The following is a 25,395-nucleotide window of genomic DNA, read 5'->3' as shown; positions in this document are numbered from 1 at the left end:
TGAGCGCTATTGGATGGGCGTCATATTGCCTCTAATATTAGTAAAGACGGAATGGGAGACAACCACATCATGGTCTAATTTTCAATTTAAAACAGAGTAGGTTTCCTTTCATTTATTTATTAATTTATGATAAATCAACAAAAATAAAATACAAGTGAATTGAAATGACAAAAAACAAAAGGTTGCCCATTGAAAGCGCAACAAGAGATTTTAAGAACTGAAAAGCACAGAAATGCACAATTATTTAAATGAAAAGCAAAATACAACGTCTTTTGCATTTTTATTTAGAAAACAACATATTTTGGCACACCAGAATAGCAAAAGACTGTTTTTAAGAAAGTAAATACACAAACTCAACAACATAGTATGTTGTATGAAACAAAAATGTGCATGTACAGACACAGAGAGAACATATAAAGTACCACATTACGCATCTGGTCACAACACAATGTCATAAACGGGGTGCATAAAAAATAAGAGGCCGTAGTAGGCTATTACTAATAAGGTTGGTGGCAAATAGTTTCTTTTTGTTTGTGCAATCATCTGTCTCCTCTCCGTCTAATTCAACATACTTCAGAGGTTATGCTGTTTTTGCATAGGTCATTTAAATGTAATTTTCCTTTTAATGTTTCATTAGAAGGCTTTTGCAACTCTTCTTTATGTAAACAGCATAAACCAAGCCATTACATTGACATTGTAATTCAAAGATTGATACACTTATTGATTATACGTTTAGTAAAGCGCTTTTGTCACACATAACAGTACACTTCCTGACAGGCACGTCTACATGTCTGAGAAACATACATAAGGCAACATAATACTGAGCTAATATCAACAAAAAAAGCAAGTGCATACATATATCATAAAATATAACACTTCTTAAACACAGTTTTGGCCTTTTGTCTTACTTCAACACAGACAGAATCCCATGATACATAGAAACACACTTGCATGGGATTTTAAGGCAAATATTTTTTCATTTAAAGATTAGTCCTATACAACATCAGCTCTCAGACTTGTTTAAATGGGGGTTGACCTAAAGAGCCTTTAATACAGGACATCCACATTTCCCCATAAACTCAGTCCTTTTCATTTTTACACCAGGCACTGCATATGTGTACAAATCTGGTGGCAGTACCATCCATACATGCTACAGGATTAACAGAGTCCTGACAGACTGCAGCTCTGCCAACTGGAGAACATTCCACATTCTTTATAATGTGTTGGCCCTTATCACCACATACACATGCACACACAATGGTACTAAAGCAAACACATTCAGTCTGATATTGTTCTAGTCACCTTACAATTTACCTTTGAAACGTCAACGCTACATTCCTACTGTGTTGTATGAAAACAGGAAGGTAGGGGGTGCCAAAACTCACCGAAATTACCAATGGTTTAAATTGATATTCACCCAAAAATGAAAATTCTGTCATTAATTACTCACCCTCATGTCAGTCCAATCACACAAGACTTTCATTCATCTTCAGAAAACAAATCTGAGAGCTTTCTGTCCCTTCGTTGACAACTACCACTTTGACGCTTCAAAAAGTTCATAAAGAGATCGTAAAACTAATCAATATGAATTGAGCGGTTCAGAAAAAAAATTCTGTAGAGACATGATTGCTTTATATGATGAACAGATCAAATTTAAGCTTTTATGCACATATAAACATTCATCAACTCACACATCAGTTGTGGTAAACAGAAGCTCAAGCATGTTCGCTTGACGTGTGAGAACCAATGAGGTTCATTCTTGTGTTACGCAGCACGTTTGAGCTTCTGCAAGAGGTTTGTTCTCGTCCATCAAGCAGGTTTGGTTGAGCTTCTGTCTATGTTCACTGATCAATGTCTATATGTGAATAAAAGACTAAATTAAATCTGTTCAACAAATAAAGCGATCGGGTCTCTATAGAAAAGACTACGGTCAATTCATATGGATTAGAATTTTCGATCACTTTATAAACTTTTTGAAGCATCAAAGCATCAGTTGCACAGCTGTCGATGGAGGGACAGAAAGCACTCCGATTTCAACAAAAAGATCTAAATTTGTGTTCCGAAGACGAACGGAAGTCTTACTGGTTTGGAACGACATGAGGGTGAGCAATTAAGGACAATTTAAATTTTTGGGTGAACTATGCCTTTAATGAGAGTCATAAAACGGACTGTTGCATTTCTTCTTGAAATATAATAACAACAAGGAGTGTCTAACAAACTCTGATGGAGTAGAAGTGACAGACAAACAACTGAAACATTCAACACTCTCCCAAAGGGCAATAAACTGCTGCAACAATTCATCTTGCTCAAAAAAATCCTCAAAAATAAAGTTAAACTTAGCTGTAGTATCACTGTAGAGCTCTTCACTTGACATAGTGATAATAGCAAATATTTATTAATCTATAAAACAAAAAGACTAAATGCTATAAAAGATATGTTTTCTATAATAGAACACCATGTGCTGTTTTTAATGGTTATTTTATACTTTTTTTGTTGTTGATATTTTACTGAACTACTCTGGTTGAAAATGATCAGAAACAGTACCAGAGAAAACAAGATAATTGGGTGAAGGAAGGATTGAAACGGTTTCTTTCACCTAGGTATGGGGGGGAGGGGAGGTGCACCTCGCTCTTTCTTTCCTGAACCTGAAACAGACACAAATATACAAACACACACAGGCACATAAACAAACGGGTAAGACCATGATTGTGATGAAAGGACTGAATGTTATTCAAAGTATTCATTGGCATGTGGAAGTGACAGCTGTGGGTTAGTTATGTCTATGTGCATAGCAACAAAAACTGAAAACATGGCTGTGATTGGTTACCTCGGTTTTCGTTCCTGGCCAGTTTGCTAGGATAGGTCTTCTGACAGGGAATGTAGGGCTCTGGGGATGGAAGGTCTGATACAGGTCGGAACGTGAAGCGTGATTCCCACTCATCTTGGAGAAATAAATCAAACGCACACAATTAATCTGCAACATAATCTCCTAATCCAGGATACTTTCAGTGTTATTTATTTAATTAGAAACTAAATTGTAACTTCAAGGAATATGCTGGGATCAAAACACAATCTATAGACAGCATAGATATGTGACATGCTGTCAGTTACTCGAAACCACCCCCGAAAAAAAATGTGATTCATCCTTCAGTTTAAAAAAAACGATAAAAAACTTAACAGAAATGCACTTACAAAATAAGTATATGGACTGGAGCAAGTCAGAAATGTGAAGTATTTATGTAAAAGCATTTTTATTTATTTATCCATTCAAGTATTTTTATTATTGGATCTGTAGATTTAGTGGTGAGACTAAACTGATAAAGTTCTTGGTGAGTTAAGCCCTGAAGTATACTTTGGCTTTCCATGTACATTAATTGTGTATACATACACTGTGAGTAATGTAAATTTCATCATCAGTATACATACATACATACATACATACATACATACACACAGAACACACTGAACAACTGAACCCAAGATGCATGTGTGATCTGAGCGTATATAGTATGCAGTTAAAAAAACCTGTCTGCATAGGTTTTTTTAACTGCATACTATATACGCTCAGATCACACATGCATCTTGGGTTTTTTTGCACTAATTGCTTTGTCCACAAGATGGCAACACCACTGCTCTGTGCCTTTGTTTCATTACTTAAAAAAAGAAACTGAGAATATGGAACAACAATTATGGAGGCTGAGAGCTCAACACTGCAACTGAAGAAAACACATGCAAATAGAAAAAACACCAGCAAATTAAGAAAACATCATCAGATTGACAACACATGTGCTGAAAATACTCACAATGCAACCAAATAAAATAAAACGCGCTGCAAATAGCAAAGACCACAACGGAAATATTTGAGAAGACCCCAACAAGTGATGAATCTGGCAGCAATCAATGTTGCAATACTGGCCTATTACATTACATGGCTGAAAGTAAGTGCCCCCTTGTAATTAACAGCTTAGAGCATGGTACTGTAATATAATGTCACCAGTAAATTGCCTACAGAGTCTAGTGTGAAAGAACCAAACTAGTCTGCACAAAATCCAGATCTGAACAGCTTTGGGATGATTTAGAGCATGGACGACAAGTCGGACTCCAATGCCCAAGATCCAACATCCTAACTGAGGCTCAAATGTCTGAATGGGAACAAATCCTCAAAGCTACCTTTCAACATCTATTAGACAACCTTCCCTGAAGAGTGGAAGCTGTTATAGTAGCAAAGTAAGGAACAATTACTTATTAATGTCAATGGTTTTGAGACCAACAGTTCAACAAGCAAATGGGAGTAGTGTACTTTTACCTTCTGGTAAGTAAAAAACAACAGAATACACGACAATTGTTCTTGGTGAACTTAAGCAAGCATATGAATGTAACACTACCTATATTATGCCCTTGATTGTGGAATCCATTGCCCATAGGTGGGGGAGGCGGGGGCAGAGGTCCAGAGACGGGTCTGTCTGGTGGGAGTGGTGGTCTACTGCCACCACGGTGAGGCTCCACACCTGGTCTGTTTGGCGGAGGAGGCGCTGGTGATGACCTCACACTTCCTCCTCCTCCTGGACGACCAGAAGGAGGTGGAGGTGGAAGAGGACCTGTGGACAAAAACACAAAGACACATTAATGATCAAATGATCAAACAGGTGATTTCCAGATCTTTCTGCTACAACTTGCCACTCTTCGTTTACCTGTTCGTCCACCTGTATTCCTACCCAATGCAGGCGGTCTCTCAGAAGGAGGTGGAGGAAGGGGTCCGGATCGCCCAGGCGGAGGGGCGGGAGGATGCGAGGCAAGTGACAGGTTCCGTTCGGGAAGGCGTGGCGTATGCTCATCGGGAGAAAGCGAGCTTGGCCGTCCTGGCGGGAGTGGAGGTGCTGCACTTACAGGTGCCCGCAAAGAGGCGGGAGCAGGAGTCGGAGGAGGAGTTGGTTTATTAATCGCTGATGGAGGAGGTGGAGGGGGCGGGCTGTCCCGAGTGAGAGGCAAAGAAGAACGATTTACAGGGGGAACAGGTGGAGGACGGTCATCACCTCGACCAGGTGCAGGGGGAGGAGGGGGTCGTCCGGCGTGACCAATAGAGGGCGAAGGAATTGAAGGAGGACGACCAAATCCACCTGGCACCGGTGGGGGTGCAGGCTGCCGTCCAGGGGGGTTTGGAGGTGGAGGTGTCGGGGCAGAACCCAGACGGGGAGCCCCTGGAAGCGAGGGTGGTCCCCTGCTCTGTGTGCCACTCTGAAAGGGCCGTGGGGCACTTGGAAGAGGTGGAGGAGGCCCTCCAGGTGTTTCAGGACGGGGTGGGGTCATCCGTGGGCGCGGGGGGTCAACGGATTCACTGCGTTGCATAGGCGTACGAGGGCCAGGGCCAGAGCCAGATCCTCCTCCAAAGGGCCGTGGACCAGTGCTACGAGCACCAGGTGGCAGAACCGGAGGCCTGACACAACTAGAGTCTGAAACAGAGACAAAATAATCTAAGAGATAATTTAATAAAATATAAATATAATACACCCATTTCTGAATTTTCTGAAGGAAATATTACATTGTGTTTCATAAATTGTATATTACAAGTACAATTTAAAGTTAAATTCGAGATTGGAGCTTTTGTGTGACTACTAGAAAAACTAATTAAACCGTCATGAGTTATGACATCAGCAACCGTGTCGTTATCAGCCATAACATAATGGTGTTGGCCAAGATTTGTATATCAGTCAATCCCTAATGAGGGTGAAGGAACCAGGCAGTACACAGACAGAACACAATGTTTAAATATTTGTGCGTTCTCACCATCTCGAGTGGAGCGTAGCTTTGGCATACCCCCCTGGAAGAGTCCTCCCAGGCCACCTGGAGCTCCGCCCCCACCTCCACCTCCAAACCCTCCGCCACCTCCTCCTCCAGGCCCACCTCCTCCTCCACCCCCACCAGTTTTAGGTTCTGTCAAAACAAAGATGCGTTTAATATTTTGGACAGGAGAGCAAACCTGCAACCAGTAAGCGTTGCTACTTGCTACTCATATCATTTGTAAAAAAAAATATTTTTTTTAAATAATTTATCAAATTGAATTACGGCTGTATTGGTATAGGAACTTAGCATAACTCCATAAGATGCAAGTTCTTACTTTCGAATATGGGGGCACTACGGTCATTAGTAACCGCCTTCTTCAGCCTGGCTCCTTTGCTGATGTCCGACAGTAGAGCATTTCTGCCCTTCTCCTCCGATTTATTCAAGACAGGCTTCTCAATGTTTGCCTGTGAGCAAAAACAAGCATAGACATTTTCTGTAGAAATCATCAAAACATTGATGCCTCATGCCTACTCCACTAAAAGCTGGAATACACTTCACAACATTTGCCCAGATTTTTGACCCGATTTGAAGGCTGGAAAAGTCGATACTAGTTGACGAAAGTCAAATCCAGTCGGCAGATTTTAGGCAGTTGAGTCAACAGATTTGTTAACAGAACATATTGCGTAGTGTATGATGACCACAAACTAAATTTTTTTTGACTATTATTTGATTATTTTGGAAGATATCAAACATGTTTGATATTTTGAGCCAGTTTTAAAACACACATCGTTTTCCTTTGTCATGCATCTCTTAGCAAGGAGGAGCATGTTTCTGCATGAGTTTGTTGTGTTCAGAACGACTTGAAAGTCTGTTAGTATGTGATCCTTGGTTGTTTAGTGTATAATGCCTAGTTTTTATCTGTAACCATTTTTAAGTCGGCAAGTATATAATGCCTGGTGTTTAAAAGTCTCAGATCTTAAAAAGTTGCGTAGTGTATTCCAGTCCAGTATGTGAGTTTATTTGTGTGTACCTGAGAGAAGGTGGGGGGAGGGGGAGGGGGAGGTGGAGGAGGTACCGGCATTTTTTCTCCTTGATGTCACCTCCTCTCACTGAGACCTGACAAACAGACAGAAAAAAAATTGTGTTGCTTGCAAAACTCAATGCAATAATGCTACGTGGTTTCCAGTGTTGTATATATAATTGAAATTAATGTAATCCTTGAAAACCATCACTGGCACAAGTTTTCTAAACTAGATTAAAGTTGGCATGAAACAGAAGTTGCGATAGTCTTTCCTTCACTATTGTGATATATCTGAATGAAGCGGCTCCTCAAACAAAAAGAAATGTAGGGCATGACTTGATTTTGTCTGTCGGGAATTGATGGATCATCAGAGAAGAGATGTCACTGCAAGTGGGAGGGGGAGTGATTTTGATTAAAGATTACATAAAATTATATATATACAGACAAATAATTTATAATAATAAATACTGCAATATTCTATAAGAAAACAAGAATTGTTCATTTTGATTTCATGGTGATATTTGTCATTAAGCCCATTATCTTTGATTTTGTATTGATGCTTGTATTGATGCTTGAACACCATAAACAGGAAACCCAACTGTCGCACAAATAGCAACATATGAAACTTTACCACACTTTTCAGGTTAAAAAAAAAACAGCCTAAACAATTCACTGGTACTACCCAGACCACATGACCCTAAAAAAGGGTCTCACATAGCCACAAAGTTTTGAATGGGTTTGCAAATCTTGAAATACCCCATTGTGCTATACACCAAGATCCCTTATTGTGTATGTGATGACAACATGTGGGAAAAGCCATAACAAAAAAAGAAGGTAATTTCTGAGATGAAGAAAGCAAACTGTAATAAACTAGTTCTCATAACACTTCTTAATGCCAACTGTAATTTTCACTAAATTCATGTGCAAGTTGGATGAAAGGCTCTTACTGCTGACTTCCGGAAGAGATCATAAACAGGAAGAGCTACAGCAATATACCTCTCACTTCTCAATCTCTCTTTCATAAACACACATCCACATGAGTTCATACTGTCCAGACAAAGATGGCAAAGAAACAATAAAAGGTTGAAAACCAGAAGTGTGAATACAGATGAGAAAAGTGGACACAAACATGGAAACACACTCAGTTTACAAGCTCTTAAAACGTCTGCTCTTTCATCTCAAGATCTCTCAAGGCGTCTTACAAACAGCCACATCACACTACTACATTTCTCTCTCCTCCTCTCTTTCACTTCCTCTCTCACACCCTCTCCCTCTCTCTATTCAGAGGTAAGCAGACATCCGGTCAGTTTGATTCACTGTGAAGTGGGCAAACTCTGATGCGGTTTACAATATCATCATGTACACAATATCATCATACACGTCATATACAATATGTCATCATACAGTAGAACGCAGACACGTATATCATTTTCATAAAAAATTAGGCTGATCTTGACTTTGGGTTATTTTTGATAACACTAAATGCAGTCACTACTTGGAAATCCCAGAAGTGTAGTGTTGCCATTATTCATAATCACTAGAAATGTTTGAGTTCCCCTATACCCCACAACTTTTAGGGGGAAATAATCATTGGATTTTAAAAGCTTAATTTTGCTTGGCTGTGGTAGGAAGGAATAAAAAGGTAAATGTAAAATGACCAAGCTGATGATTCTGCCAAATGGTTCCATTGGCAGTAAAAACTTACATACCAACCATTACAAAAATCAGTTAGGACTACAGGGTTGAACGCTACATCACCTATTTAATATTCATATGCCACGCTGATTAGATTTATAATATGTCACTGTACTTGAATATCTGTTTGTTTGAGAATCCTGACCAGGGGTGCTCTTCCCAAAAGAATCGTTAGCCAACTATGGCCACAAGTATAGTCGTAACAACAGTGAAGGGGAACAAAAATAGTGAAGTACTATAAGTAAAAAATGAACAGCTTTCTGTTGTTCATGTAGATTAACTATAATAATCTCAAATCAATCAGTTAGCAAAAGTTATTACTCCACCACCTTTGCGCAATGTCATTATTCAGTTTTTTGTTGAACAAAGATGGCAGTGTAGCCATGTTACTACAGTTTTGGGAAACAGTCGAGACTAACTGGTTAATTTCACCAGTGATGCAACATACTATGGTTGTTAAGCAGCGAGTTAATTTGCTGTACAGGTAACACACCCCAGACAAACACAGCAACATTGACACAACAGCGTGAGTTTGAGGCAGGGCTTTTTGATTTTACAACTAAAGGAGGGAGTGTTCAGATAGCCTGTTCGAAAAGAGTGGTGCTTCTCATTTCTTTTTGTGCATCCTCGTTTCCTTTCCACGCTTCCTTTCCTCGGAAGGATACACCTGTGTATCTACGCTTCGCTTCCACACTCGTCGGCTGCGTCCGAAACCTTAGACAGTTGACTTGTTGCCTCGCTGCCTGATCAAGGTACCTCACGAAACTGATTTCAGACACAATTCTGAAGAAGCGTAACAGTTTAATGATCTACAGCTAAATAGGGCGAGCTTTGGTGAAAACTAAGAGAATATTAAATTATTACAATAGTAACTTCTCGCTAGAAATGACATCATAGGTGGAAGACATTTACAGACAAACTGACAACCAGCCTTAACTTTCAGATGTCATATTTATTTTTCTAGCTGAACTGTCACTGAATGGAAAGCACAGGATTGTGGGATATCAAAGGCAGCGAAGGATCCATCTATGCTCCCTTCAAAAATCGATCAGTTGAAAGTATCTCAGGAGACAGGAATGATTCGGACGTGCCTTGATGCCTTCCGAACTTGGAATGCGTTCTCTAAAGGCAGCATTTATCAGTTTTCGGATGCAGCCCTCGTTCCTCGTCTTCACGAGGTGCAATTAGAGAATCGAGATGTCCTTCAAAATGGTTGAGTTCAATCGGTTTCCGGGTCACGGGCTGGAGGACGGAGGAAGCATCAATTTGAGTATTGAGAAGCACCCATTGTGTTCAACTTTTAGCTGCACCTCACCTAACCGATCGCCGCTTGCAGTCTGGCCTACTGCTTTATGTCACGTCAAAGTCAAACTTGAAATGGCCTGAAAACATGATGACTATGGGGTTTTCAGTGAGCAATCAGCTTGTCTGTGTCTTTGACCAGTGTGCACAACCTTGACTGCTTAAAATAAGTTGACTATTAAAAAGAAAAGCTGAACATTAGTTCACAACTAATATATATTGTTTAAATGGTTACTGAATTTAGTTAGTATTTTGGAATACATGAAAAATGCATAAAAACAGTTACTTGATGAAATTTATACTTGGTTTTAATTTAAAAAAAGAACATTACATAGTTAGTGTAAAAATACAAAAAGGAATAGTATTTGGTCTCTCTTTTTATGTAATGTTTATTTGACCAGGAAAGTGTAACAGGGACACACACACATACACTATATATATATATATTTTTTTTTTGTATATAAAAAGATTTTTGCATCCTCATTTTAAAACACCACCGTACACCACTGGAATACATCTATAATTATCATTTGCAATTATGTTACTAGCATAATGATGCAAAAATTACCTCACCGTTATGATTTACGAGGGGTGCAGATTGGTGCAAAAAAGTGGAAATGACAGGGAAGAACGAACAAGAAGAAAGGGTATGAGAAGAGGATAAATGTAGTGAAGAAGAGATGAGAAGAGAAGAGTTGCACAGTAAAAGTTTTCTGGACACGGACTATATTTACATTCCAGTGAGAGAGAGAACAGGGGAGATGGACTATGGAGAATGTGATGCTATATACACCCTACAGCTGCACTGTCCGGATGGTGCTCTACATCCAGCAGTCTGAAATGTCATCATGTCGAAAACAGGGACTTTGGCTAGACATTATGTTCTTTTTGGAATTAGTCTATGCCAAGTGTGTGTTTTAGTGTGCCACTGTCTTATGCAAGCCCATAATGCATTTCACCTATGGAGCGGTCAAGAGAGTCAACCCTGCATCCCAATTGGCATACTATGTGTTCTAAATAGAATGTGAGATTAGTGTGTCCTTCTATAGCAGCTTGTTAACAACTTTCACATTTGACATATGCCTGTGTGTACTTTATATTGTAGAACAAAACATGAAAACAATTTTCTAAAAAACCCATAGGGGAACTGATTTTGAACAATAACTTATAAAACTTAAAAGACAGACATACTGTGAGCTATGAGGTTGTTAATCAATGGTATATGCTTTTGTCTTCATTATTTTAAACTTATTTTTTTTAAATAATAACAGAGGAATTCCTGGTGAGAAACGAATTAACCCATGATTCTGCAGAGAAATTTTCCCAATCAGACAATCGAAACAAGCAAATTGTGTCAAAATAACTCTTTATGGCCCGCCCACTCCCATGAAGCCCTGCAAATGACGTGATAGGGACAGTCTCCCCTACTCTCTCAAGTTACTCAAATATTTATAATTATATGCATATTTTGCAATAGGGGTTTTTTATTTATAAATTATTTATCTGTGCACATCCTTTTTTTTTATTCACATGCCCATGTAAACTTTAATTAAAATAATGTACAAGAAGCTGTTTCACTCGGATATACGTGACGATAGGGAACAAAAAGACAACTTCTGCTTCATGCCAGCTTTACAGTCTTGTACCTTTGTTGTTTTTTCCAATTTTCAAAGTTTGTAATGCTGTGATTCACCTGGTAGCTGGTTGGTTTGGTTCATGGCTATACCAAAGACTTTTTCTTCTTTTTTTTTATCTCTGAGGGAAAAATACTTCCGGAACCAAGGCGGCTGAAAAAGTTGGCTGGCACTCTATTGGGATACAGCCAAAGACCCTGAATTTATGGAATCCAAAAGTAAGGCCAATGTCAACAATTAAAGGTTAAATCCGAGATATCCAGACCTCTCTAAATAATGTTAATTTAAGTAAGAACTGAAGAGATGGTTGGAGTCATTCAACCACAACCTGCTACATCATACATGCAGAATCAGGCAGGAAGGGGCCACCCACAGAGAATCATGCATTAGTTTATTTGAAAGTGTCAAGGCAAGTTGTAAAGCAGAATTTCTGTCATTTGCGCTTTGCAATGCTTGCTTATAATTCCACATCAAAAGCCAAAAAGCAGCTTACGAATGCTCAGCTAGCATAATGCGAGCATGTTCCAGCAAATACTGTGCTCAGTCTCTTATTCTGTCTTTCCATCACTATTGTCCACTTCCTTTCTGAAACTCAGCATAATGTTGACACCTCTGGCTGCATGCAACTGTGAATGATCTCAGATCCCATCACATGATTTCTGACTCTCTTTAAATGGCTGGTCAGATAGAACACTAAACCACCAGACAAGAGAGAAGTAGAAGTTATGACAGTCATAGAGAGGAAGTTAATGCAGAGAAAGAACTATATTTGTGTGACTTATGAAGCCTAAAATTACTTGTTCCTACTTAAGTTCTCACTTAAAAAATGCATGCCTAAATTCACAGCCTTAACAGCAACTCTGTGATTTTAAACCAACAGTTACTTAATAGTGTCACATTTCACACTTGCTTGAATCCACATGAAATAACTCAAGAGCACGGCTTGGCAATGACATCAGCAATCATAGTCTAATAAAAGTCTTTAATGCAAGAAAGAAATCTCACTTGAAAGCTACATTTCTCAGCTTTTCAATGATCAAAGCAGTTTCATGGTAGTAATTTGTCAGACACACTGACATTGACATCCCTCGTTAGTTTTACAAGACAATTCTACATCTGTAAACACAGAAATCCACACAATCTCAAGCCAACTAACACACAAACGAAGAGCTTTGAGGTAACCAATTTAAAAGGAATGAATAAAGCAAAAAAAACAACTAAAAAACAATACTGTAGGCCTACTTGAAAAACTTTGGGACATTGACAGAACAAAATAATGAGGTCTTTAATTCACAAGAAGAAAGGAATAAAAAAAACTGAAAGAAAAAAGGAAGGGGAAGAGCATATGACTTGTATTGTATATCTCACTGTGGAGATCCCATACCCATGGCCTTTCAATTAGAAACACATGCTCACAGAAGTCCGACTCATGTCCACGAGTCGATTCTTTTGAACAGTTCATTTTTTAAAGAACCGGTTACAAAAAAAAAATGATTCGACTATTCTTTTGTCATACTGTGCGCGGTTTCTAACATTCTATACAGACTTACATTTCTTTATTTATTTTAAATTCATTTTTAATTTCGATTAAGTTGTAGCCTATTAGCTAATAAGGTTGTTGGAGCCATGATTCAGCTCACAAAAGTCATTATTTAGCTTAATAAAACTTGATTTACATTACACAATATTAAAACTAATTTACATCCTTTGGCTGAAAACGTTTCTCTCCACGTTTTTATAAAATGGTTTAAAACCAACTCATGCAATCAAGTTGAAAAACTATTTCCAGTTGTTTGTAACTTCTCTGATATTCCTCAATTAAAGCAACTTATCACCCTATAAGTGAAATCCAAAGGTCACTCCAAATATTGCTCTTATTATCTCATTAACCGGTTATTGGGAATCGAGCCGAGCATTCGTGAACAAATCGCTCGGTCCTATTAACCGATTCACTGAAAAGATCCGGCTCAAAAGATCAAGTCTTTCACTAATCAGAATCCGCCAGAACCAACAGCAAAAACCAGATTTTAAGTAATTGTGAAATGACAATGCTCCTTCATAAAAACTAGTGGAATTTGGTTGAAAGACAAAACTTGAAAGAAAAAAATCTTATTTTCCCTGCCACATATGCACGTTAAAACTGGCAACCCTTTGGTGGAGACTTCCTCTAAAAGTTGGCAAAGTTTGTGCTTTTGTGGATTAAAAAAAACTGAAAACTTAATAAAAACCCACACAATACTTACGAGTTTGCAACAATAAATAAATCACGGCGAGATTAAATCATAAATTATATCCTTATATCGCGCGTTTTTAGAAAGCAACATGCTGCATAAACACTCACCCGTGGTTTGCGTCTTTTTCTCCGCGTCCTCCGCTTAACGTTATGAAACAAATGCAGCAGCGATCATCATCATGAAGAATCTACTACACAAACACACACAGAGGAATTCAAGTTTTGGGCCACTCCTTCATGGCAGAAAACACACACACAACTTCTCTCCACTGTTTCCGCCCAGCGCGTGCAGCCTACAACCCCATCATATTCACGTTCACTGGAATAACATTCGAATCTTATCGCTTTAATACTGCATGCAACAATTCAGTACGTCTCAGCAGTATCACATCTCTTTGGATGAGGGAAGTACAGCTCAATGCTTTGAATAAAACGTGATATCTTGAAATTCGTGTCTTTACCCAGTGTTTCTTCCTCCACCACAGACTCTCTTCGTTCCCTTTATCCGGGACATTCGTCTGTGATGCAATGTTTCCAGATGTGTGCGACTGCCTCGAGCTGAGCGCAAACAAACATCTGTCAAACTCTGTAGAATAGAAAATGTGTGATAGAGCTCTGTATGAATGTGGAATAACAGACATGTCAATCAAAATAGATAGAAAACAGGGGGGGTGGTATGCAATATTTTTTTTCCTTTGACTAAAGACAATTTTCTACCCTAAGTTTTTTTATTTGAAAATTTTGATTTTGATTTTTGATCATTCTGAGAATAAAATCAGTCTGCTACAGGCATAACAGTTGCTGAACCACTAAAGCATATAATTGCAATGAGGAAATTAATTATATGAAAGAAAACCCAAACATTGTGATAGTTTTAGACAGAGAAGTTTATGATGCATTTAAAGACAAAAATTTAATCAGGTATGCATAATCAAAAACATTCGTTCACAAAAGAAACGTATAATAATCAGACCAAACAAAAACAGCAATATCGCCAACCATTTGTTTGCTACACAGGTTTAGTTTTTTTTAATGTGCAGTTATTGCAGTTACAGTTTACGCTAAAAAACAGTTTATTCATCCTTTTCTCTCTTTAAATATCAAGCCATTCAAGTACATTGGTTACCACAGAAAACACAAACCAAGAAAAATAAAAAACATTTGAAACAAATCTAACACATAAAATAAACAGAATAAAATATAATACACTCCTACGTAAAATAAATGCCATGCGTTCTCATGTTTCTTTGCTTAATTTTGTCAATATAAATATGAACACAGGGTACTGACATTCTGAGTGAAGGAGCAACTGTTATAACAGATATACTTTAAATAAAGAGAAACAAGTGGTGCGTTTTATTTTCCAGTTGTTGTCTAGCACACTGTTCCAGGCAGCCTCTTTACTACAGCTCAGCAGAGAGTCAAGTCACTCCAGTCCCTGGCTTCAGTTGGGCCTTTGGACTCTCACAGCATGCTGAGCTCAATCAGGCGTCCGGCAAACACCCCTAAAGTGCCAATAATACACACCGCCATGAACACACAGAGAAGAATGTGATCCAGGACCATAGCGACAAACTTCCATTCCTCTGCGGCCTAAATGAACAGACAGAGTGAAAGACAAAGAAGGAAGAGGAAGAGGAAGTTAGAGTAAGTACTTTACAACTTAAGTAAAATAAAGGAGAAAGAAAGCATTATAGATAAGTAGAGCATAAAATGATAGAGATGAATTCTCACATTGTTGGACTCCTCGTCGCTTTTCATGGTGTCTGCGATGTATTTAACACCCTCGATGGCACTACGTACATCAGGATTTTTGGTTATGGGAGAGTGGTAAGTGACAGAGGCTGGCATGGGTTTCCCTGAGATGTCAGAGATGTCAAAATCGGCAGGAAAGAGATGCTTTTCCTGTCGTTCCTGGGATGGTCGCTTCATGGTGGAGAAAAACATCAGGTTTGGAATGGTGTCTATGAAGATCTGTAAAACAGAGGCATCCCTGATCAGAATATAAACAGGTTCATCAGTAGCTCAAAGTACTTCACTAGCAGCACAAAATGGGACTGCAAAAATAATGACTCTCAACTCATGCCTCTGGTTGAGAGTCCACTTTAAAAATTTTAAACCAACTGGTTTTTGAATGTAACTTCCATAAAAGTACCTTTGTGTGAAAAATGCTGAGTAAAAAGTAACTATAATAAGAAAACTTAAGCAAAGTTCAAGTATATTTTCCAAGTATACTCATGTAATAGGTATACTAAAATCAATGTACTAGTTCTAGTTATATACTTGTAAATGTACTATTTCAATACATTTTGGGAATTAAATTTGCCCATATTTTAGTTTAAGAAATTAAACTGTTAAGTGTACTTTAAGTGTAACAGTAGTACATTTTGAGTACACAGTTAGTTTCCATCAAAGTTTTTCTTTTGTATTCCAACTATACTGTGAACTATACTACATGTGAACTTAATGATATACTGTTTTAGCTAATACAGTTGCTGTATACTAGATCAGGGGTGTCCTCAGTCCTGGAGCGCTACTGTCCTGCAAAGTTTAGCTCCAACCACAATTAAACACCTTAACCAGCTAATTAAGGTCTCACTAGGCGTACTAGAATGCGTTTAACTCCACCTTTAGACATAAACTTGCAAACTTCCCTAAGCACTTCCCCTTTAAGGAATCCCCACTTCCATTTTGAAGCACGTTCAACTTCGTCAAGTGGACAAGGGACGTTTATTTGGCCAGACTCTTTACCCCTCAATTTTGACAGAGTCTACTCAACAAGTACACTTCAGGCAGATCCATAAACCACAATGCACCATGATTGTGACATCACAGCAGATCGCTCTTAATTTACCCCACCCAACACAACTCTAGTGTATGTTATTGGCATTATTTTGACATGCGTACCTTGCGGACCCAGGCAGGCATGGTATGTGTGCTGGGGGAGCGGTGGTGTGTGTTGATGACAATCACAGTGATGATGATAGAAGCAATGACAAAGATCATGGTGAAGAGCATGTATTTGCCGATGAGTGGAACGGCACTGGACGTGGAGGGAATCAACTCAACAATCACCAGCAAGAACACAGTCAGAGAAAGCAGGACAGAGATGCTGAGGGTCATCTTCTCACCTGCAAGCAACACAAGACAAGACAAAAACTAGTGAAGTTCAAAATGTCCATCAAGCTCTAAGTACCTGTCATTTGTAATATACTTAAAGGGATAGTTCACCCAAAAATGAAAATTCTGTAAGTATTTACTCACCATCATGTTGTTCCAACCCCGTAAGAACTTCGTTCATCTTCGGAACACGAATTAAATATTTTTGATGGAATCTGAGAGCTTGATCACTCCTCCATACTAGTCCATAGGCTTCTTCAGGGATTGAACTCGCCGGCCTCGAAAAGTCACTAAAGACATCGTTAAAATAGTCCAAGTGACTACAGTGGCTCAATCTTAAGTTTATCAAGCGACGAGAATACTTTTTGTGCGCAAAAACAAACATAAATAACGACTTTATTTCAACTATTCATTTCCTTCTCTTTGGGCCTCTAGTAAGTTGTACTAGTGTAATTGCGTAGTGCTACGTCACACGTAGGCTCACTATTGGCCGACGCTTGTCATGTGGGGGATGCGTGTGACATACAACAACAGAAGCGTACGATGTTAAACTAGTAACCTGACTCAAGGCCCAGAGAGAAGGTAAAGAATAGTTGAAATAAAGTCGTTATTTTTGTTTTTTTTTGCGCACAAAAAGTATTCTTGTCGTTTGATAAACTTAAGATTAAGCCACTGTAGTCACTTGGACTATTTTAACGATGTCTTTAATAACTTTTCGAGGCCGGCAAGTTCAATCCCTGAAGAAGCCTATGGACTGGTATGGAGGAGTGATCCAGCTCTCAGATTTCATCAAAAATATTTAATTCGTGTTCCGAAGATGAACGAAGGTCTTACAGGGTTGGAATAACATGAGGGTGAGTAAATACTGACAGAATTTTCATTTTTGGGTGAACTATCCCTTTGAAAAGGACCAGTCATGTTTTTTACATTTTCAACTTTCTTTAGTGTGTAATGTTGTTGTTTGAGCATGAAAAAGGACTGCAAAGTTACAACACAAATTCCACTCCAGCGGGAGTTATTCTAACTTATGGCTTCTTGCTCATCTTACTACTGCTTTCTGGGGATGTTCAATTAAATCCGGGACCAGTTTGCCCAGGAATACAGCAGGACTCTGGAGCTGAATCTCACTTGGTGACAACCATGGTGGGGTCTCAAAATAAAGGGTGTGCCTGGGGATTTCCTGTAGATCTACCTGGCCTCACAAACAATGAAGTGAGTTTAATCAACACCATACCCAATGCTCCAAGGTATGACACCTCTACACTACTTTCCAGTCATTTTACAAGAGTAAAAAAAATATCATTGTACCATGGAAACGCTTGTTCGTGCCGAAACCCTGCAGCAAGAAAGCAGACATTATGTAAGATCTTTCAGACTGCTAACCATGCGAAGGTCCTATGGGATCCGAAAGTGAAACCGAGAGGACTTTTTGGCAGTCATTTGAATATACGTAAGAAGCATTGTTGCAAAGAGCGAACAGTTGTCTCATTTATAATCCAATTCAAACTTGAACTTTCTTTGTATCTCTGAAACGTGGTTGCAACAATCATGATCTTCTAGTGTATTTATTATGCCTGGATATCAATGTTTTAGACTGATTTAGAAAAAAATGAAAATCATTGCAGATAAATTCCATCTAAATCAGTTAATCAAATGGCCAACTAGAATTTCTAAATCTTCAAAAACACAGTTAGATTTAATATTTGCTAATAAACCTGAAAGGACAATCAAGAGTTATAATTTGGTCACCGGGTTATCTGATCACAATTTAACCTTAGTTGCACGGAAACTAACGAAAAACAGATTTGAAAAAAATATAGGAACTTCTAATAATGTTTTTCATTGCATACCGAAAGGAAAATTAGTAGCATATGACGAGGAAATAGCTGATCTAGAGTGGAATGATATCTTATCTTCCAAGGATATAGATTATGGTCGTAATATATTTTATAATAGAATTAATTCTGTAAGAGATAAATGTATTGTTAGTGTTCGGGGGAAAAAAACAGGCATAAGAATATATTACCGTGGTTGAATGTGAATTTATGGAAGCTGATGAAAAATAGGGATTCTGCACTAAAGAAAGCTATTAGGACTGGAAGAGACATTGATAGGCTTTGCTATAAGGGTCTGTGAAATAAAGTAATTTGAGAACTGAGAGTAGCTAAATCCAATTATTATCTTCATTTAATGAATGAGGCAAAAGGTAAAAGTAAGCTAATTTGGAGAAACATAAATACCCTTTTACGAAAAGAAATAAATTTTACAGGAGATGTTAAACTTAAAGTTAGGGGAAAGCTAATTGAAGATGATTGTGCTATTGCTTAATTTCTTTATTGATTTGTTTTTATTTGATTAATTTGTCATTTGAAGGTAGTGTTTTTCCCACTGTGTGGAAAAAAGCCATTGTTACTCCTATTTTTAAATCTGGAGACCATTATGTGGTTAGTAACTATAGACCCATAATCATACTGCCAGTACTCTCTAAGGTTGCAGAGAAGAATGTTTTTGAACAGCTGACATCCCAACTCAATACCATTGAGTCTGGCTCACATAGTATGCAATTTGGTTTCAGAGTAAATCATTCTACCAAAACAGCTACTTTATATTTAATAGAGCAAATAAAATCTAAAGTTGATAAAGGAGGATTTGTTGGGGCTGTATTTTTAGATCTACGTAAAGCCTTTGATACCGTTAATCATACAGTTCTCCTTTCTAAATTGTCTACATTTCATTTTTCATCGGAGGCTTTGGCATGGGTATCCTCATACTTATTGAATAGAGAACAATGTGTAAGAATTAAAGGGGTTAAGTCCTGTAATTTGCATTATACAATGGGTGTACCCCAAGGATCAGTACTATGGCCCTACTATTTAGTTTGTATATTAACGATCTTCCACAACAGTGTGAAGGGATACAAGTACAAATGTATGCTGATGATACTGTTATCTCTACACATGCGAAAACAGCAGAATTAGCAGCTGAGAAGTTAAAAGCTGCTATAGTGAAGATTCAACAGTGGCTGGATCAGTCATGTCTTAGCTTAAACATCCGTAAAACAAAAGGAATTTTTTTCTCAAAAACACATGTTAAATCTTCTGATGTGGATATATTTAATAATGGTGAAAAGATAGAAATTGTAAATTAGATTAATTATCTTGGTATAATATTGGACTCAAATCTCAGTTTCAAAAAACACGTAAAGAAAATGGTGAGGAATGTTAAATATAATAGTCAAACTTTAGACAAATTAGACAATGTCTTTCTTTTGATGTAGCAAAGGCATTTATGCATGCTACAATTTTTTCTCACATGACTTATTGCTTGACAAGTTGGGGTCAAGCTGGTGAAACTGTTATTAAACCCTTAAAATCTCTATATAAACAGACATTAATAATTTTAGATAAAAAACCTAACCATTTTCATTCTTGTAGGATCATAGAGAAACATAACTTTCTTAACTAATGTACATGTGTAGTTAAACTAACTAATAATTTTAGACTTTATTCATGTTTGTGTATGGTTCATAAAATCTTAAACGGTCTGGCTCCTTCTGTATTACGTGATTTTATTCATCTTCGCTGTGACACCTCTGTGAGATCTACCAGACTATCACTTATGAGTAATTGTCTGGTTCCTTTTCGTCGTTCAGCATTTGGACTATCATCTTTCTCAGTGAAAGCCACAAACCAGGGGAATGCCCTATCTGAGGATATAAAAGGGTGTAAATCCTTATTATGTAACCATTGAGATTGTTGTAGTTAATTTTTTATGGCCTTGACAGTATGTGGGTATGTATGTATTTATTGTCTGTGTAATGTTATGTTAGTTTTGACCTGTTTGGGGGACTGCGGATGAAAAATAGCCTTTGGCTAAATCCGGTACAATACATGAAATGGCAATTTTATGTTAAAAATTGTGCATGGTCCCTTTACAAATAAACAATAAATAAAAAGTAAAAAAATAAAATAATGAATTAAAAATAAACAATGATATAAGATTTTGGTCATACCGCACAACCCAGCACACATGTACGCTCACAAAAACACACAGTGGGTTACCAGAGTCTGTGGGCAGGTAGAACACAAGCCCAGTGAGGAAGGAGAACAGCATGCAGGGGATGATGACGTTCACGATGAAGTAGAGCGGGAGGCGGAGCAGGAGGAAGTGATAAGTGATGTCGAGGTAGGGTGTATCTGGACAGCAAGCATAATACACCCAGTGTTTCCAGTTCCTGTAATCCTTCATCACCCACTCCCCGCTCTCCATGAAATTACTGAGGTCTGGTCTGTCGCTGTCCTTACACATACACAAAAAGATGCATTAATATCCTGGTTCATACAATAAGCAATGTACAGTCATTTATCCATCTTATTTTGCAGTGCGGAAGCAAGCTATTTTCTGTGAATGTGCGAGACTTCTTATTCGTTAGCCGCTAGAAGAATAACAAAGTGCACAGTAAAACAATTTGCAGTACAAGCCAGTGTATTTATGATTATGATAATCAATTTAAATAATACTATAACAAATACCAGCTTGCAAGCAGCATAACAGACTGTTTTTGTACCAGTAAAACAACTGGAAGTGAATGTCACCAGAGGCCTTACACATTTAAGTTACATATGGCCGTACCTGCGTTTCCATTAAAAACAAGATGGATACTAAATCCTATAACCATCATGTGTGTGTTATAGTTACTGGGTTGATGATGACAAGGTTGCCATCATAGGTCCACGTTCCAAGTTTCATGCTGCAGTTCTGCAGGTCGAAGGGAAAGTGAAGGACAACGATCTCACAGTAGCTCTTAAAGATTGCCGGGGGAGTCCATGTTATCATACCCGTGTGCTCCAACATGACCTTTGTCTCATGGACGATGGCAAAGTCTCCATCAGCACTGCACATACACAAATAAAGAAATATATTAGACCAAGTATATGCACATTTCAATTCATTTATTTTACCTGATAGACTCACACTAACATAAATACACTCGGATAAATACATACAATGGGAGAAAGCCAACTGGACAAAGTGACTCATACTTGTTATAAAGCACTAAATCGGGTTTCCAGATGTCAGTGGAGGGAATTCTGATCTTCCTGATGCCACCATAGTCATCAGGATTCCACTGCAGATTCACATCCTTCCATTGCTGAACATGAGAAAAGGAGAAAAAGATTGATACATGTGTATTGAGTCCTGGCTGTATCCACATGAGTAATGTAATTCTAAAAGTTGGCATGAAACAGAAGTTGCAATAATATTCTTCCCTATTCTGACGTATGAAACAGGTTTACAAATGAGAGAAAAAATGTAGGATGGGACCTGATTTTGTCCATTGAGAATTGATTGGATGGTTGTGGTTTGCTATTGCTGTGATCTCATGTGAGAGACAGGTTGCAGAAATGGATAGGTTATTGTTCCATTGAACGTTATCAGAGGACAGATGTTGTTATAAGGAGGAGGGGAATTTATTTTGATTAAATTCACCATGAAATCAAACTTGACGGTTCTTATTTTTATGGAATATTGTGGTATTTATTATAAATTATTTATCCATACACATCACTATAGCTTTTTTTATTTCATGCTCCTTCGTAATAATCAAAATAACTCCCCCTCCTTCTTGCGGTAAGATCTCTTCCCTTCTCTGATGACGTGTTTTTGGTGCAAGGGCCGGACAACCTGTCAGTAACGAGATCACAGCAATGGCAAACCACATCCATCCAGCAATCCAATCAATTCCTGTTGGACAAAATCAAGTCCCGTTCTGCATTTTTTCTTGTTTGAGAACCTGTTTCACTCTGATATACTTCACATTAGGGGGGGAAAACAGTCAGTTTTATGCTGACTTTAAAGATCATGAGGGCACATGATTTTTCTAAAAGAAATAATGGTGTGCACAGATAAATGATTTATAATAAACAATACAATATTCCATTAAAAAGAAGAATTGTGTATTTTGATCTTAGGGTAATTATATGGCAGGCAGCATATGTTGTACTGCCTTTTATTCTTTAAAAATTAACTTAGTTTAATTAAATCAAAATAAATCGTTGCAAAATGAAATTAGAATCATCTTTAAAAAGAAAGACAATACCAGGCACATTGCAGTTAAGAAAATTAGTGGTTTTAACATAAAAATAATGGTGTTTTCTTGATGCAAAATATGATTTCTAATTTGTTTCTTATAATTTAAAGTTGAAATGTGACCTGGACATTTTTGACTGATTTCAAGTGACCCAAGTATATTTGACACATTAAATGTTATAGTGCAGAATGTACAGAAGTAAAGATTTTGATATCTACTTTGATAACAGCACACAGGAACTGAAACAGCAGCTCAAACCCACACCTGCTTTAGTCGTACATTGCTGGAGACAATCTGATTAACTTCATCCTGTAAAAAATAAAAGGCAGGTATGGAGGGTAAGAGAAAAGAAAAAGTATATGATTTTGCAATGTAAACTTTTAATCATAAGAATTTTTAGATTACAAAAAATAAAATTAGAATACAAGAAATAAAAATGAACAGAAATATAATTTACCACGCTGATAAGCTGAATGAGTTGTAGTCCAACAGTAACCACTACTGGATCCTTAAAATGGCTGACAGGACGAACAACCTTGTTATATCCGGTAAACAGAGTCTTTACTAATTTTGTCTCATCTTCCGAGCACAGTGCTGGTCCTGCAACACAAGCACACACACTACTTCGATGCTCTGCGAGAATAAGTTATCACCCTACTCTTTTTACACACAAAACACACACACACACAGGATTAAATTTGAAGGACTCAAGCAACTGCATATGACACACACACACACGTTGTGTTTTCATGTTTTATGGGGACTCAATAGACATAATTATTTTTATACTGTACAAACTGTATATTCTGTCCCCTAATCCGTACCCTACCCATCACAGAAAACTTTCTGCATTTTTATGTTTTCAAAAAATATAATTTAGAATGATTTATAAGCTGTTTTCCTAATAGGGACCAAAAGGCCACCCACCCAAACATACACACACACACACACACACACACACACACACACTGACACTAAAGGTGATGATACACACATGGCAACTTTTTGAGCATTGTTGCCGGGCAATCTCAACCAGCTGAGGCACAGGGCACACGAACGATCAAAATTATCCAGATAGAAATGTATTGCCCATTTTCAATGGGAAAGTGCCCAAGCAACAATCGCTCGGCAAGATTGCCCAGCAACATTGCTCAAAAAGTTGCCCTGTGTATCATCACCTTAAGACACACTGATGTGGTGTCATGTGGTGGCTATTCTTTTATAACCAGAACTAACGGAAAGAATGCAGAAATTCTGCAGGCAAATAAGCAATTTATTCAGATAACTGGGTACCACTGGTTTGTTGAAATTATGATGTTTTGTTACATCTCTGAGCCATTTTGAGAGGAATAATTAAGTAAATAATTTCCCACATTTCCTTATAATTTAATTAGAAAATGTGACCATTTATTTTTCAATATTTGACTGATTTGCATTGTTTTACAAATATGCATATTAGAAGTGTACAGTCAGGTAAACGAGTGAACGTTTGGGTCCACATGTACATTTACAGTTACAGATACAAAAATTTAACACGGAGCTTTTCCGGTTTAAGTTTAGGCCAGTAGCCTATCACTTCGCCCTGATGAGCAGAGACTTGACTTCAGCCTCAGCTAAGAGATTCAGCATAAAAGATACAGAACATTTAAAGACAGAGAGACGAGATGCTAATATTTGTTAGCAAATAGCACAAAATTGCCCTCTGACACACTGATCTCATATCACCCACAAACCACCTGAATGACGCCGGCAGGCCGCGCACTTGCACATGTCAATCAAACGGGGCGCATTGTATGCATACCATACAAAGCAGCATAGAAAACTTTTTAAAGTGTTTAAAAACTAAATCATTTTAACATAACGTATCGCTATGGAAATTAACCTGTATCGGTTTCAAACAAAAGCTTGGGTGAAATGGCTAAACGAGTATCCGCTTTCGTAGTCGTGGGAGTTTATTTCTAAGTACACTCTTCTTCTCCATAATAGCATAGATTGAGCTAAACTAAAGCCTTTATCAATGTATTATAACTTATGGCCATTTTAAATACTTTGTCGTCTATTTAATAGGGCAGGTTCCCCATGCATGAATCTAAAAGAAAAAGTGGTTACTCACCAAATAGAAAAGGCAAAATATGCAAAATCAGTATAAAGTTATTCATCTCCTTATGAGAAAGTCCGTGTAGTCGTCTGAAGGAAATAATCTATAGGAGCACAGCTACAGTTGTCTGTGCGTCCTGACAGTTGTCTGTGCGTCCTGACTGTAGCTCAACTCTGAGTGTGTGAGTTGCACTATTGTTAAACATGCATGTGGCGCGCGCTGGCAGCTGTCAGAGTCAGCGCGAGACAAACATTGCTGCACGTGCGTGCTTGGTTTAAACTTAAAGCGCTACGCGTTTACGGTTTCACATAACTATCAAATATCTTAAAATGTAATCATTTCAGTTAATCTAAACCGATTGCTGTCACTAATAATAATTTAAAAAAAGAAAAAGTCTAAAATACGTTCCGTAGCCCCCTT

General features: G+C 37.9%; 2 protein-coding genes across 4 annotated transcripts; both read right to left on the bottom strand.

Moving 5' to 3' along the window:
- Positions 1-78: 78 nt before the first annotated feature.
- Positions 79-14,257, bottom strand: wipf1b (WAS/WASL interacting protein family, member 1b). Of its 3 annotated transcripts, none has more exons than XM_077199444.1 (9): positions 14,128-14,257; positions 13,775-13,857; positions 6,812-6,897; positions 6,116-6,245; positions 5,785-5,931; positions 4,692-5,450; positions 4,386-4,598; positions 2,828-2,941; positions 79-2,645 (listed from the first exon to the last, which is right to left on the bottom strand). In XM_077199444.1, exons 3-9 carry the CDS (start codon positions 6,860-6,862, stop codon positions 2,593-2,595), a joined length of 1,467 nt encoding a protein of 488 aa, XP_077055559.1. In that variant the 5' UTR covers positions 6,863-6,897; positions 13,775-13,857; positions 14,128-14,257; the 3' UTR covers positions 79-2,592. The 3 variants fall into 3 exon arrangements, with proteins under 3 accessions (XP_077055559.1, XP_077055561.1, XP_077055560.1); XM_077199446.1 differs by having other exon boundaries at positions 13,775-13,854; positions 14,128-14,146; XM_077199445.1 differs by lacking the exon at positions 14,128-14,257 and having other exon boundaries at positions 13,775-13,912.
- Positions 14,258-14,535: 278 nt separating this feature from the next.
- chrna1 (cholinergic receptor, nicotinic, alpha 1 (muscle)) lies at positions 14,536-25,206 on the bottom strand. Its single transcript, XM_077199447.1, has 9 exons — positions 24,991-25,206; positions 23,335-23,477; positions 23,142-23,186; positions 21,829-21,938; positions 21,485-21,680; positions 20,848-21,085; positions 16,574-16,797; positions 15,401-15,640; positions 14,536-15,259 (listed from the first exon to the last, which is right to left on the bottom strand). The coding sequence occupies exons 1-9, from the start codon at positions 25,034-25,036 to the stop codon at positions 15,131-15,133; spliced, it is 1,371 nt and encodes a 456-aa protein (XP_077055562.1). The 5' UTR covers positions 25,037-25,206; the 3' UTR covers positions 14,536-15,130.
- Between the last annotated feature and the right edge of the window lie 189 nt (positions 25,207-25,395).

This window comes from Siphateles boraxobius, unplaced genomic scaffold (assembly GCF_051911475.1).
Source record: "Siphateles boraxobius isolate OS27281-9 unplaced genomic scaffold, OSU_SipBor_1 41, whole genome shotgun sequence".
Classification (NCBI taxonomy): Eukaryota; Metazoa; Chordata; class Actinopteri; order Cypriniformes; family Leuciscidae; genus Siphateles; species Siphateles boraxobius.
Note: the sequence above shows the minus strand (reverse complement) of the source record. Positions and strands in the feature narration are given on the sequence as shown.